Source organism: Myotis daubentonii, chromosome 10, assembly GCF_963259705.1.
Source record: "Myotis daubentonii chromosome 10, mMyoDau2.1, whole genome shotgun sequence".
Taxonomy (NCBI): Eukaryota; Metazoa; Chordata; class Mammalia; order Chiroptera; family Vespertilionidae; genus Myotis; species Myotis daubentonii.
This window is the reverse complement of record NC_081849.1, coordinates 82,609,262-82,623,642: the sequence shown is the minus strand read 5'-3', so window position 1 is coordinate 82,623,642 and position 14,381 is coordinate 82,609,262. Positions and strand designations below refer to the sequence as shown.

General features: G+C 48.9%; 1 protein-coding gene across 4 annotated transcripts in view; it reads left to right on the top strand.

The window, feature by feature from the left end:
• Positions 1-14,381, top strand: part of IMMP2L (inner mitochondrial membrane peptidase subunit 2) — a 477,803-nt gene that overhangs the window by 161,289 nt on the left and 302,133 nt on the right. The window contains exon 5 of one of the 4 annotated variants that reach the window (XM_059655894.1): positions 1,547-2,151. The exons of 2 other annotated variants lie outside the window; for them this stretch is intronic. In XM_059655894.1, coding sequence (XP_059511877.1) covers positions 1,547-1,703 — 157 coding nt within the window. In that variant the 3' untranslated portion in view covers positions 1,704-2,151. Of the gene's footprint in view, positions 1-1,227; positions 1,453-1,546; positions 2,152-14,381 lie in introns of those variants that run through there. One more of the 4 variants, XM_059655896.1, reaches the window with a different exon arrangement.

Below are 14,381 nucleotides of genomic sequence, written 5' to 3'. Positions count from 1 at the left end.
ATTTGCCTAGTTCAGGCATAAAAACATAAGATACTGTTGTCTTGAGGTGTTTCAAGGAAGACAGCGCTCCTAGCACCATAGTGTTTGTAGCACCCACTCAGCCTGAGACGTGTGGTCCGAGGAGGTCTGGTCTCTGACACAGCACTGATAAGCAGTTCCTGTGGCAGAGGCTGAGTGGCGTTGATGAGGATGGCAGCGATCCATTTTTCCGATGTCAGTCATGCTTCAGAGAGAAATTAGCGAAGGTAATTGGACTGACTACCCCTATCATTGGGGTTGTAGCCCGGACCCATGAGCACTAGCCTTTCTCACAGGCTGGACAGCGAGACACATCTGCTCCAAGAATACAGACTGTCCCTGACATGACATAATGGGACTGTCACAGATACAACACGGTGCAGCTTTTCCTTTTAATCACCGTCTGAGGAAAACGTCTTTTCTCGCAGCTGGTCCTCCTCCTCGTCCATTGCCTTGACTAGACCTCGCGCCCAGGGGTTGGAGGCGTGGAGACAACAGGTGTGGTCTGTCCCTCACCGCGCCTGTGGTTCCCCCATTTAACAGTCGCTGTGCCTTGAACATGCGTCACACCAGCAGGGACGCCGTGCCCCCGTGTGCCAGCGCCTTCCGAGCCACGGTTCGGCCCTAGGTCTGAAGGAAGTCGCCCGCTTAAATAAGTCAGGTTATGGAATTACTCTCCCTGGAAGAATAGATTCGAAAGCCGTGATGAGTTTCAGGCGGCTTAAGTGTGGCTGGCAGGCAGCCATCCATCACGGCCGGCGCGACATTGATTTCTGACTCGGAGCAACGGAACGGCGCCGGGACTGGGTGTCCTTAAGGAAACATTCTATAGCATCGACGTCCTTTGTTTTTTAAAGAGCCGCTGCCAAAACTCTGTTCGAATTGGATTTTGATTGTGCTAATGAGGAAATCTATTCACCGTCAGAGTCAAAACATCCATTATTGTGAATTACTTGAGCAACTATTTTTGCCGCTCGTTCTTAAAGACACGAGTTGTTTTTTATTCTAGACGAGACCTCTTTTTCTTTTAAGCAAAAATTACAAAATGCCACTTAATTACATTTAGTGGGAGCACTCAAGCTTCCTCATTGTGCGGGTTAAATGGACCATTGAAACAAAATCAGTTGATTTGGCGCTCTCTCGCTCGCTCTCTCTCTCTCTCTCTCTCTCTCTCTCTCTCTCTCTCTTTTTGTCCTACATTTTCTCTAGTGATTACGGCTCTCAGCGACTTGCCAAATTGATGGGACTTGGCAGGAGAAAAATAAGCAGTTGAAAATGCGGGAGATGAAGTTTTCTGGGTTTCACAGCATCACTGCGCTAAACTGCTGATGCGGAGCGAGACACGCTTACCTGTGGCCTTGCTGTGTGCACACGCGGGTGGTTTCGGGGACCATGGAGCAGGGGGATCCTTGCACTAAGCGAGCTGCTGGACGCAGCAGATTTTTCACTCGTGACTTGTGTGATTCCCTTGGCATTTCATTGTCTAAAACCATATCCCACTTCACCATCACATTTGTTACTGTTATAGCAGATCCAGGTTCCTGCGCTGTCAGACTCACTCCTCCTCCACGCTGCCTGGTGGGCCCAGGTATGGTCGTGACAATGCTTTTGTCCCTCAAGGCGACTCAAAATCCTTCGGTGCTTCGTTACTTTATTCTTTTCACTGGTTTCCACTCTCTGCGTAAGGAGGGCTGACTGTAATGAAAAAAGCCAGATCTGATGGACAGTGTCAATGATCAGTTGTCCGCCCCCCTGGCCTACGCTAGCTCTGGCCACAGAGCAGCACTGCCCAGGAAATTGGGGTCAAGCAGACCCATGTGTCCCCCACAGTGTGGTCCCCTGTCTTCCTACCATGCCAGCTGCAGGGGCCCGAGGGTCGCTTCACGCTGGTCCCCAGCTGGCTGGGGTTCTTCATCATCTCACACACGCGGGCTCTCCATGCCTGGTGTTAAGATCCACTTTATTCCCTTCCTGACACAGAATTTAAACATACTCTTTTCTGTCACTTCCACAGTGTCAATATATGACTAACTGACTAATCCGAGGAATTGGTTAAAGAGGATGTGTTCACTGATTAAAGGTAATAACTTGCACCTGAATTAATTCTTTCATTGTCTTAAACCCAATAAACGAAGAATCCAAAAGAATATTATTGTGAGTTGAACTTAAGGGATTAAACTATATAAATATTTCCTAACTCTTTCTTAAGGACTGTGTTAGGCTAGGCTAGATATATTATCGTTAAAAAGTGGTGTTGTGACCATTCTGTTGTGCCATGCTGTCTGATTGGTATGCCAGACTTCTCATTTGAATTCCACATTTGTTTTCTTTTAAGATGAAACATGAAGTGTAATTATAAAAAGTGTCTTTGAAATTATAAACACTTTATGAATATATTCACTCTATCATCAAAACTATCATAAAAGGAAGAGTAAAATTAGTTTGTCATCTTGTTGATCTTCCTAACTTTGTAAGGAATAAGTTTACAGTGGTTGCTTTAATAATACAAGCGATTGCCCAGCCAGCATGACTCAGGGGTTGAGAGTTGACCTATGAACCAGGCGGTCATGGTTCGATTCCTGTTCAGGGCACATGCCTGGGTTGCGGGCTCGATCCCCAGTGTGGGGCATGCAGGAGGCAGCTGATCAGTGATTCTCATCATGGATGTTTCTATCTCTCTCTTCCTCTCCCTTCTCTGAAATCAATAAAATATTTTAAAAAATAATAATGATACAAGCGACCTACATACCATGGAGCTGCAGAGTGGAGCAGGTCACCAATCCCTCAGGCTCGGAAAGTCTAACCATCCCCGTCCACACTCAGAGGAGATACATCTCACATTACAGTTGTCATCTCTCACCTCTCACAGGATCTGCATGTTGAAATATTATGGTAAAATAATATCATTTCTCTAGTGGGTGAGGAATTATTGTGCCCTGGCCAGGAATTTTTTCGGGGACTGAGACAAATCCTGCTGTGAGCAGTTTTGAAAATGCTTTACAGGCCCACGTGCTCACCAGTGCACATGCCCACAGAGCAGTGCCTGGCTTTCCCATGCAGTTCACAACCCCCTTATGTTCTAGTACATTCCAATACCAACGCTCGGCATGCCGCAGAAATCCGAGTCTAGTCCCCAGTAAACCCCAGAGCATGCAGTCCCCTTTGCATTGCAGCACAGGTAAGATAAAAATCTCTGACTAAACTATAATATTCTGTGCAATTTTCCATGCGTACTAAGTATTCAATCATGTTGTTGATGTGTGTTATGTATATTAGCACATAAACATAAAGCCGCTGTATCTGATAATATTACAGGATCTATAAGCTCTCTCTTCCCATGAAAATTATGATACTGTATTTTTCTATTCAGATTACAAATCACAAATCACATGCACACACACACACCCCTTCTTCACCACCACCTACACGCAGGGATCATGTAGAATAACCACATAATAACCCATTCAGTCTTCATAGCAGCTGTGAGGCATGGTTTCCAATCCCCATTTGAAAGATGCAGAAATGGGCTCAGAAAAGTTAACCGACCTACCCAAGGTCACAGAGCAAGAGCCTAGGGCTCAGACCCCAGCCTTTCGGAGCCAGCTGCTTAGACGCCCTCTAAGAAAAGGGAAAGACAAAGAAGCATTAAATCAGAACTGATATAAATGGGTGCTATTTCCTCATAGAAATAAAATTACAATATGAGATGATAATCCTTATCACAGGGCTGAAGCTAAAGGAATCTGGAAAAATAGTAGCTTGCTTAATTCACTGTTTTATAGACTAGAACTCATATAGTCCTGGGACATCTAAAAAACTGACCTAACACCTAACATAATCATCTCTATGTTACACATTTACCACAATAAAAATTTTAATTTAAAAAATATGAAAAAAAGGACAAAAAACAGTCATCTGGATTCAGTTCTATGTAGGTTCTCATTCCGAGGTCCTCCCCAGCTACCACAGCCTTCTAACAGTGCCCCTGCCTTATTTCCATGGAAACACAAAGGGGCAGGGTAAACAGGCAGAGGGACACTAAACGCGAGGACACAGAGGTCAGCAGGTATTTGCAGGGAGACGGGGGTCAGGTATCCACTACCCAGGACGTCTTCTGAGCAGCGCTCTGTGTCGGGCACAGCGCAAGGCAGGAGAAGCCCAAAAGATGAAGCCAGGCCCTCCTCTTTGAAGAGGTTCCATTTGACAGAAAAAAGGCCATAAAAAGCAGCAATCATCAGATCAAATATGAAGTGCTCTCAGTATGAGTCTGAAGAGCAGAAGGCCTTAGAGGCGATGCTGGGTGAAATAGACAACAGCCTGAATTTTCCCGGAGGGACACGCCAGAGCTGCACCGAGGAACCCACCCTGAACAGCACCCAATGCTCCTTGCTTTGATCTCTCTCATTTAGGATTCCTGCACAATGTCCAAAAAAAATCAAACAATTTTAAAGCTTTGACTCAAATAACAGCAAATATCAAAGGTCCAAATGGACACAATCAAGGCTTCCTGTCCCACCTATAAAAATCCATCGATTTCTGTAGCCATGATTGCGGGAAGGGCTGCTTGCCTTTTCATCTAGGGGGTGGACTGGGATGTATCACCGAGACTGAATCCTCTCCCACAAACACATCACATATGGTACATACATATCATACATCAAGGCCTCGCACATCACATGAGAGCCGCCCTTCAAAGTATGTGCACTGGACAGGCTGCCTCTGTTTCAAGGGCACGGTCACTGCTACTCATAGAATCCTCTGGGGGTGACTGTCACCCCCCAGCTCCCCAGCTCCTCGGAGAAGCAGTCCCGCTGAATGTCACCGGACACTGACGGTCAAAGGGGTCTCTTCTGCCAGCCAGACACGTGTCCCTCCCTCCTTCCACCTCTGCCTCTCTGCTTTGATTCCTTCAGCCTTTTGGTTCTCAAAACTAGTTTTTTTATTCTCTGGTACTCTGAGGAGGACCGCTAGTTAAACCACCCTTATTCATAGCTCATGGGCACAGCACCCAACACCCACCACACTGCCTTCCTCATGCTCCAGCCCAAGGACCCCCGACGCAAACTGTGGCCCCCAAAACTCAGTACTTGCTCTTTTGTCTTCTTCAGTCAGGAACAATGGCCTCACACAGAGTCCAGGCAGCGCTTTTATATATCGCTTGTACCTCTCAGCTTTGGTTTTAAAGTCTCACAGCAAGGCATTCATTAGACCCTATCCAGCGTGTCAGTATGTCATCAGAATTCCTTCAGGTGATTAATCACTCACGAAAAGTACAATTTTCATCGATGTGGTTTTTTTAAAATATTTTTTAATAGTCCAAGTAATGAGAATGGTGAAGGCAAGAAAGATTTCTCCCTATTACATAGCTCATTATTGACCAGAATTCCAAAACCACAGTAAGTGTGTAATTAATAACCCCTTTACATTATTTTATTTTGTGACTGAACTACCACAATGATATTTAATTATGCCCCAACCCAGAGCCCGGCATTGTTACTGGCAGGTTATGAGATGTTCCTTAGAGCTAAGAAGTCTAATTACAAAGGCCTTCTCCCAGGGGCTCAAAGAGTGTGGAGAGGAGGGAAAAAATGATCTTTCTGATGTCAGAAGAGGGGCTTTTAAACAAAGCACGTAGCACAAAGTCAGATGGGTGGGGCACAGTGTAGGCGGGTCAGGTGGATGGAACACAGTGTAGGCTGGTCAGGTGGATGGAGCACAGTGTAGGTGGGTCAGGTGGATGAACACAGTGTAGGTGGATCAGGTGGATGGAACAGTTTAGGTGATTTGGGGTAAGCAGGTGTGGGAGGCGTGGCCTGGAATAAGAGGAGGAAATGGGAAGTTTAGTCTGGTGCCACACTTGGGGCCTTGATATGAAATATTAACATAGTTACCTTTTCTCCCCCCAATGCGGTTGGCTGCAACTGAAGTTTCATGGTTGCTAATATGTTGCTAATATGTTAGCATTAATCTATAATAATAAAAGTGTAATATGCAAATCGACCGAATGACTGAACAGCAGAATTATTGGTTCTGCTATTGGTTGGCATCGCCCCAGGATCACAGGGGAGGGGGATCTGCGATTGATCACCTGAAAAAGAGAGGCCCAGGCCACCGGCGGTGGGGCGATTGATGTGGGGGCTCCACCATCACCCCACAGAGGGAGGCCCAGGCCATCGGCCAGCGACGCTGTGGTGGGTGTGCAGGGCTGGCAAGTTATCGCCCCGTAGAGGGAGGCAACTGGTGGCGGGAGAAAGGAGAGCAGCGTTGCACAGATGGCAAGCAGTGGCAGCGGAGGGAGCGGGCCAGCTGCCAGCAGCTGGGGGAAGGAAAGCCCTGGTAGGCCCTGATTGCTGGCCAGACCTAGGGACCCTGCCCGAGGGGTCCCGGTTTGCGAGAGGGCGCAGGTCGGGCTGAGGGACACTCCCCTCCCCTCCTGTGCAAGAATTTTGTGCACCGGGCCTCTAATATGTAATAATTAGACGTGGGAGCAGTAGATTTTTAAAAATTAGCTATCTCAAACCAAGTATCAGTATAATCATCTAATTATCCTTTGAAGCCATTTACGCAGAAATGCTTTAAACATTCACTACTTTACTGCCATGGGGGGTGGCTCCAAATTTGTAGTTTAGAACTAATAGCACTTATGGAAATAGAGCAAGGAGAACCTTAAAAAGCACAATTTATTTATTTCTTTAGAAATTCTAGAGTAATTTTCAGAAAGTAAGCAATCACTAATTACATTTAAATTCAAAATTAATATGTAGTTTCAGTTAATAAAAGTGGTAAAAATAATATTCATTTCCAATTTATTCATATACCAATGGAGCCTAGAGGTATTTCTTAGCGTCAATGCCAAACATTTAGCTACCTTCAATCAGAAAGATTGCTTAGCTAGGGAAGTAGTCATCACCTTTATCAGGATATGATGCCCTCCTATAAGAATACGAGGCCTCGTCCCATCAGCCTGGAAGAGCACATCAATTTTTAGAGGACATCATCCTATCTAATAAAAGAGAAAAATGGTAATTGGCATACGACGATACCCTTTTCATTGGCTAATCAGGGCTATATGCAAATTAACTGCCAACTAAGATTGGCAGTTAACTGCCAACAAGATGGCGGTTAATTTGCATATGTAGGCACAATGCAGGGAGGCGAGAGGGAAAGCAGGAAGAAGCCCCCTGCCACTGACAGTGATCTGAAACCCAGGGGGGAGCCTAAGAGCTGGGGGGCAGGGCAAAGGCGGCCCTGGGGCCGCCTTTGCCCTGCCCCCCAGCCATGATCAGAGAATCAGGCGCCTTTGCCGCCCTGGCCAGTGACAGCAGGAAGTAGGGGTGGAGCCAGCGATGGGAGCTGGACACGGTCGAAGCTGGCAGTCCCGGGAGCTAGGGGTCCCTTGCCTGGGCCTAAAGCGGAGCCCGCGATCGCGGGGCCACTGCAGCTGCGGGTCCCCGCTGCCCGGGCCGGACCCCTAGGCCAGAGGCGTTAGGCCTGGGCAGGGGCGGAGCCTGCAATCGCGGGGAACTGGGGGTCCCCTGCCCAGGCCTGACACCTCTGCCGGAGGCCTCAGGCCTGGTCAAGGGGCCGATCTGGTGATTGGTGATCGGAGGGTGATGAGGGTCAACTCCTCTGGCCGAGGCATCAGGCCTGGGTGGGGGGCGGAGCCGGGGATTGGGGGGATATGATGGTCCCCTTGCCCAGGCCTGAAGCCTGGGTCAGAGGCGTCAGGCTTGGGCGGGGGGTGGAGCAAGCAATCAGAGGGAGATGGGGGTCCCCTGCCCAGGCATGATTCCTGGGCCAGAGGCCTCAGGCCTGGGCGGGGGCCAGAGCCAGTGATCGGGGGGAGATGGGGGTCCTCTGTCCAAGCCTGACACCTCTGTCAGAGGCGTCAGGCCTGGGCAAGGGGCCGATCCTGCGATTGGAGGGTGATGGGGGTCAACGCCTGAGGGCTCCCAGTATGTGAGAGGGGGCAGGCTGGGCTGAGGGACACTCCCCTCCCCACACACACCCAGTGCACGAATTTCGTGCACCAGGCCCCTAGTCTATATATATAAAAGCCTAAGCAACTGGTCAGCCGCCGGCTGGTAGCTATGACGTGCAATGACCACCAGGGGGCAGACACTCAACACAGGAGCTACCGACTGACAGCAACTTTGCAGAGTGCCCTCTTGCACACTCTGGGACCCCTCAGGGGATGTCGGACTGCCGATTTTGGCCTGGTCCCCGCAGGCCAGGCTGAGGAACCCCACCTGCTGGAGGGACCCCGATCACTCTACAGATGCCCTTCGAGCCCCAGCGCTACCCAGGTGTGGCCAGCCAGGAAGGGACTGCGGAAGGTTGGCTCCAAGGTGTGCTGGGCCCATCTCGCTCGGTTCTGCCCTGCCGGCCACCTTCTAATTAATTTCCTTTCAATGTGCACGAATCTGTGCACCAGGCCTCTAGCGATAGATAGATAATGCTTTAGAGGACATCATTGCAGCAAATGAGCCTCTACAGAGCGTGCCTACCCGATTACTCTAGCAGCAGCATAGAGCAGCATTTGAGCTGCAAAATAGCCATTCTTCATGTAGCTTTATAGTATGCACAGGTGTAATATCAAAAGCCCACTGAGAAATAGGTGCTGCGATGACAGGTGGCCCCGAGGGTTGGGGCAGGAGGAGAAAAGCCAGGGGAACTCTGCCTCTAGGCCCGTCACACCAGCCTGGAGGCCCCCATGCTACCTGCCGATGAGCCCTGTTCCACCTGTGTGTCGTTCAACATTTAATGAGAGTCTAGTTAGTACCATGTTAACATCTAAGAAAAAGAGACCAAGTTCAAGACATCAACAGTAAAAGAAAGTTAGATACAGAAAGCACGAGACCACCTATATAAAATAAAAATACATTGCCTGGCCGGTGTGGCCCAGTGGTTGAGCACCCATCCATGAACCTGGGAACACATGCCTGGGTTGTGGGCTCAATCCCCAGTGGGGTGTGTGTGTGCAGGAGGCAGCCAATTAATTGGTGATATTCCCACAGATATTTCTCATCAATGTTTCTAAATCTCCTTCTCCCTTCCTCTCTCTCTAAAAATCAATACAAACATGTTTTTAAAAAACATGTCAATCTCAGGGAAGCCTCAGAAGGAAACTTCAACAAAACATTACTTTTCTCCTTCTTCCAGAAACTTCTCTGTTCAAACTCGACTTCCGTTCTCCCTACTACACCCCTGACCTTGGCGCTCACACACACGTGTTGGCCTCACCCTTTATTGCATCTGCGTTTTTCATCTGTAAACGTGCTCATCGACTTGTCAACCAGACTTTCCTCTGAATCTTCCCTCTCAGCTGAAACTTTCTCCCATCCCATAATCAGCCCTCTTTGGTCACCATATGTGGCTAACACCCCCCCCCCCCCCGCCCCCGACGGTCTTTCTTTTTCTCCAATGTGTCTATCTTCTCTCTTGGAAAATTCCAATTCACCCCTGAGTCACTCCAGACACCTTTCCATCACTCTGTTCTCTGTCACTAGACTCCTGGAGTCACACATGACCAATTTTGCCATCTTATATTCCTTCCGTGAGGTCCGGAGCAGACATTCTCTGAGGTATTCTCATTTTAAGAGAATTGTTTTACAATGTTGAGCAAGCAGGAGAACACGGAAGGATTAATATACTCTATTCTCTTTCTTCCCCGGGAAAAGAGAGCTTCAAAGCATAGCCCACATTTTAGATTTGCTTTGAAATCTAATTTGGGGGCTATCACTTCTCACAAATTAGAATTTGCAACTAAATGGTTTCTTAAGATTCTTTTGGGCAAAAGATGAGAAGTCAAATTCCACCAGATGAGGCACCAAGAAAATGCAAATATTAGAAAACTAACGATATCATCAAAAGAACATCCATCCTTTCAGGCACCAAGTCTTTCAAGTTCAGAAGGCTCAGTGTGAGGACTTGTCTCCAGTCCGCCGCAGACACATTCTGAACTATTTCAGTGCGGAAATCAAGCATCTTGTAGGGCAAGGGAAGAGAAGAAAGGACAGTTTATCAAAGGCGGGCATGATGTGGTTCCCACAGATATCTGAATCAAAACCCCAAATGGTACATGTTAATGTTCCCTTTGTAAATCTCTTTTAAAAAATGCAGAGGTACATGCATATCCAGGACGCCCTGTCTATAGATCCCCCTCCCAAACCCCACACCCCAGTGAAGTTATAATGTTCCTTGTTTCTCTACTCTGAGACCCAAGTGAATCATTATCATATATCAGTATATATGACATGATAGAAGAGAGGGGAGAGGAAGAGAGAGGGAAAGAGATTGAAACATCAATGATGAGAGAATCATTGGTCAGCTGCCTCCTGCATGCCCCTTACTGGAGATCAAGCCCACAACCCTGGCATGTGCCCTCACCCAAAATCCCTTAGTCTGCAGGCTGATGCTCTATGCACTGGGCAAAACCAGCCAGGGCTGAGTCTTCATCTTAAAGCTACTTGTCCCGTTAGGATTGGGATACAGCCAGCAGCCAGCAGCCAGGCCAGAGAGAAAAAGAATCAGCTCTGGAAGCTCTCCAGGCCGAACAATAAAGACCTTTCCAGAAAGGGCCCGCGCGCTAACCCCAGCATCGGGCTCTAAAGGGGTCACTGACCCTTTTCCTAGGACTCAGGCAAGGAAGCTGGTGTCCCCAGGACAGACCAAACCCCTCCTGGCGCTAGGACGGGACTCAGCTTCTCAGGAGGCATTGCGCCTCCGGGCGGGCAGGTACATGCAGGAAGTTGGGGTGCTCTTAGAACAGGAGCCATGGGTGATGGATACAGAGTAGGCAGCTCCCCAAGTCCACTGTTGGGAATGAAAGCTGTAACGGAATCATCCTCCTCCCTTTGGCTTCCAAACCACAAGACCAGCTCTATGCGGATCAGAAGCAAATCCCAGTAATTGTAGGAACCCCTTCACTTCAAATCATGACGTGGAAGAATGATCACTACGAGTGAAATTCTAAAGCCAGAGAATTATTAGAGATGAAATAACTACCAGCCTTCCTTGCATAGCCTAGTAATCATCTCTGTAATGTAACATTAAATCCGCGCTTCTGGAATGTTCGGATCTCTGCATGCATTGGAGGTTTTCAGTAGCTCTCCGGGGGTGGGGCAAGAGGGCTCAGCAAGTCAGAGGCAACAACCTTTTTCGTTTTCTTTCCTTGTCTTTTCAAAAGAATGAGCTACAGAGAATGCGGTTGCCTTTTTATACTTTAACTAGTGACCCGGTGCATATCGAAAGGAAATTAATTAGAAGGTGTGTGTGTGGGGGTGGGACTGGGTGAGATGGGCAGACATGCCCTGGAGCCAATCTCCTATGGTCCCTCCCCAGCTGGCCACATCTGGGGCATGCCGCGGCTCGAAGGGCATCTGTGGAGTGAGCAGGGTCCCTCCAGCAGGTGGGGTCCCTCTGCCTGGCCTGTGGGGATTGGGCTGAAACCGGCTCTCCCACATCCCCAGAGGGGTCCGGAGTGTGAGAGGACACTCTGCAAAGTTGCTGTCGTACAGCGTGTGGAAGGCAAATGCAAGTGTGCAGTAACCAGATTCGGGGCTGACGGTGCCCCAGCAACAACATAGCCCATGGCCAAAGGTGGAATCGTGCAGCCCCATGAAGAATCGGGCTCCCTCCTCTCTGGTTTCGGGGTGCGTCATCTGAGAACTGCCACTGCCAAGTCACTGCAGCTCTACAGCTCCTGCGTTGAGGGTCTGCCCCCTGGTGGTCAATGCATGTCATAACAACTGGTGGGATGGTCAGACACTTAGCATATTAGCCTTTTACACACACACACACACACACACACACACACACACACACACACACATATATATGCAATACAATTGAAAAGACTCTATGGTGGGCAGAAAACTTGAATCATAAACACAATAACAAGAATTCACTCTTCATGCTTTGGCTACAGGAAACTGTCTTAGCCTAGCAATGTATGGGCTGCTAACGGAATCCCAAAATATGAGCAAAGGTTCCAAATTGGGGCCCAAGTCTCTCTCCTGTTCTGAAGTGACCTGGCACGGGTGAGGACCAGGGCTGGCACCCCTGTGCATACCCTTTTAAGCTCCTCAGTCCTCATAGATGTCACATTTCTCATAAGAAATATCCTCCTCCCGAAAGATCTGTAAATCAAGGATGCGTGCAGTCTCGTGCTTTTCTATGTTTTATTTGCTGCATTGAATAAAACAAGGGACAACTTTCAGCCTGTTTTAAGAAGTTGTATCAGTTGTTTCCATGACAAAGTTAAAGAGAACTGCACCCATAAATCCCAGGCAGCATGCATACAGCGTTCCCCCACACAGTCTTGAAAGAAACTGCAGAAATGTCCGAGGCTCACATGTTCAGCGAGAACTAAAAAATGCTCACGAGCCCAACAGGACTTGAGAAAGTGTCTACTGTTGGAACAGAACCAACTGGCCTCATTTAAAAGCTGCAAGGTTTGCATTCTATCAGCCATTAAAGCTTGTTTCTGATTCATTATTTCAGGCTGGCCAGTTGGCCAGAGCGATGTGTGTCAGAGGCTCTCAGCGATGTCCCTGGTGGCGGAAATGACCTTCCCATGAGCGGTTCTGAAATCTGGGCCCCCGGCTAAAGCCAGTTATTGCAGAAGAGCAGTGAATCCTGGACATCAGTGGCCTGTCTCCCCTCAGGCAAGACCATGCATATTAAATCAGCCAGCCAGCCCAGGGCGGGCCTTCCAAGTTGAAATTACAAATACACCCACGACCTAGGATGTCTACACAGTTAAAGGGCCATCTGTGCCGAGCCACTGAGATGAACGAAGGGGTCAAGGAAGCCATAGAAATCCTTAAGGGAAAGCAGGCCTTAGGCTGGAGTGGGGAAGACCGCACCACCGAGTTACGACATGCACTACTGGTGCGTTTTCATGATCCCGTGTAGATATGTAGCTGTTCACTCTCCGAAATGATGTTTCCACAGGAATTCCTGTTACTGTGTGTTAATGCCAGACCCCTGAGAGAACTGTAAAAGCCTCTCTGGAAAGCCTGGGACACTGACCATCTCAACGAGGTCACGGCTGCTCTGGCTTTCAGGCAGTTTCTGAAAGTGGGATCCGAGGACCCCTCGCCACGTCCAGCGCGTGGATCCCAGGCCCTGCCAGGACCTCACGGGCCAGAACGCGGGGGGGAGTGAGGCCGGGGCCCTACATGTCACAGGAAGTTCTAAGCCATCCTCCACTCGTTGGAGCTGTTGTTCTTCCCACTGCATAATTAAAAGGAAGAAAAAATAGAGCTAGCTCATCGCAAAAATTAGCCCTGGTGATGGTATGAAGTTATTCAAATGAAGTATCTATTCCTGCTTAGATATTTTTATGAAGCCCTCAAAGATGCTGCCTCTTATGAAACAACGAAACCATCTCATTTAATGCGGCTGCCGTTTGCCTCGCTGACAAAGGCACTTTTGGAAAAAAATAATGCGACGTAGGAAGAGTCCTCCTGCTGATCGCTATGCAAACAGTATGGCGTTGGGGCAGACTGGCCAGTGGACTCCCGGGACAGAGAGCGGGACAGGGACACCTGCCCGCATGGACACCGGCACCTGGCGCACGGGGACACATCAGTGCCCGGCCGACCCCAGTCACAGAGTGCAGCTGCCGGCTGACCGGCCCTCAACGTGAAAAGCAACACGGAGAAGAACTTACCTTTAAAACAGAGGGTAAGGAGGATCTCTCTTAACCAAGAAAAGTATTGCCTGTCTGACAAAACACAGACACCCCAGCACAGCTCTGCCGCCTGAAAACGAGCATGTGTGTGCAAGAAACCACATCAGCAGCAGGGCGAGAAGGCAGAGACGGGGCTCGTCAGCCTTCCTCACTGCCCAGCGCTGGTTCTCTGGAGCCTGAGAGGGCTCCTCTGCATCTACAGCAACTGTAAAAGCTGCAAAAACAGGCAGAAAAAGAGAAGGACACACACAAATCTTTCCCAGTGGGTCAGCCACCAGCCGGCAGGCCCAGTGGTGCTCACCGCCTAGGAACCCCAGGGCTGTGCAGTCAGCCTCCGGGAATCGTATTTGGGTGGATTCAAATGGACCACCCAACAACACCGAGTGTTTGTGAGATGAGTTGAAAGGGAAACTTTCACAGAATATGCGAGGGAGTGGAAAATAGCAAAATATATATATTTATTGATTTCAGAGAGGACATGGCAGGGAGAGAGACAGAAACATCAATGATGAGAGAGAATCATCGATCAGCTGCCTCCTGCACGCCCCCTACTGGGGACTGAACCTGTAACCTGGGCATGTGTCCTTGACAGGGAATTGAACTGTGACCTCCTCGGTCATAGGGTGATGCTCAACCACTGAGCCACACCAGCTGGGCTTCTTGC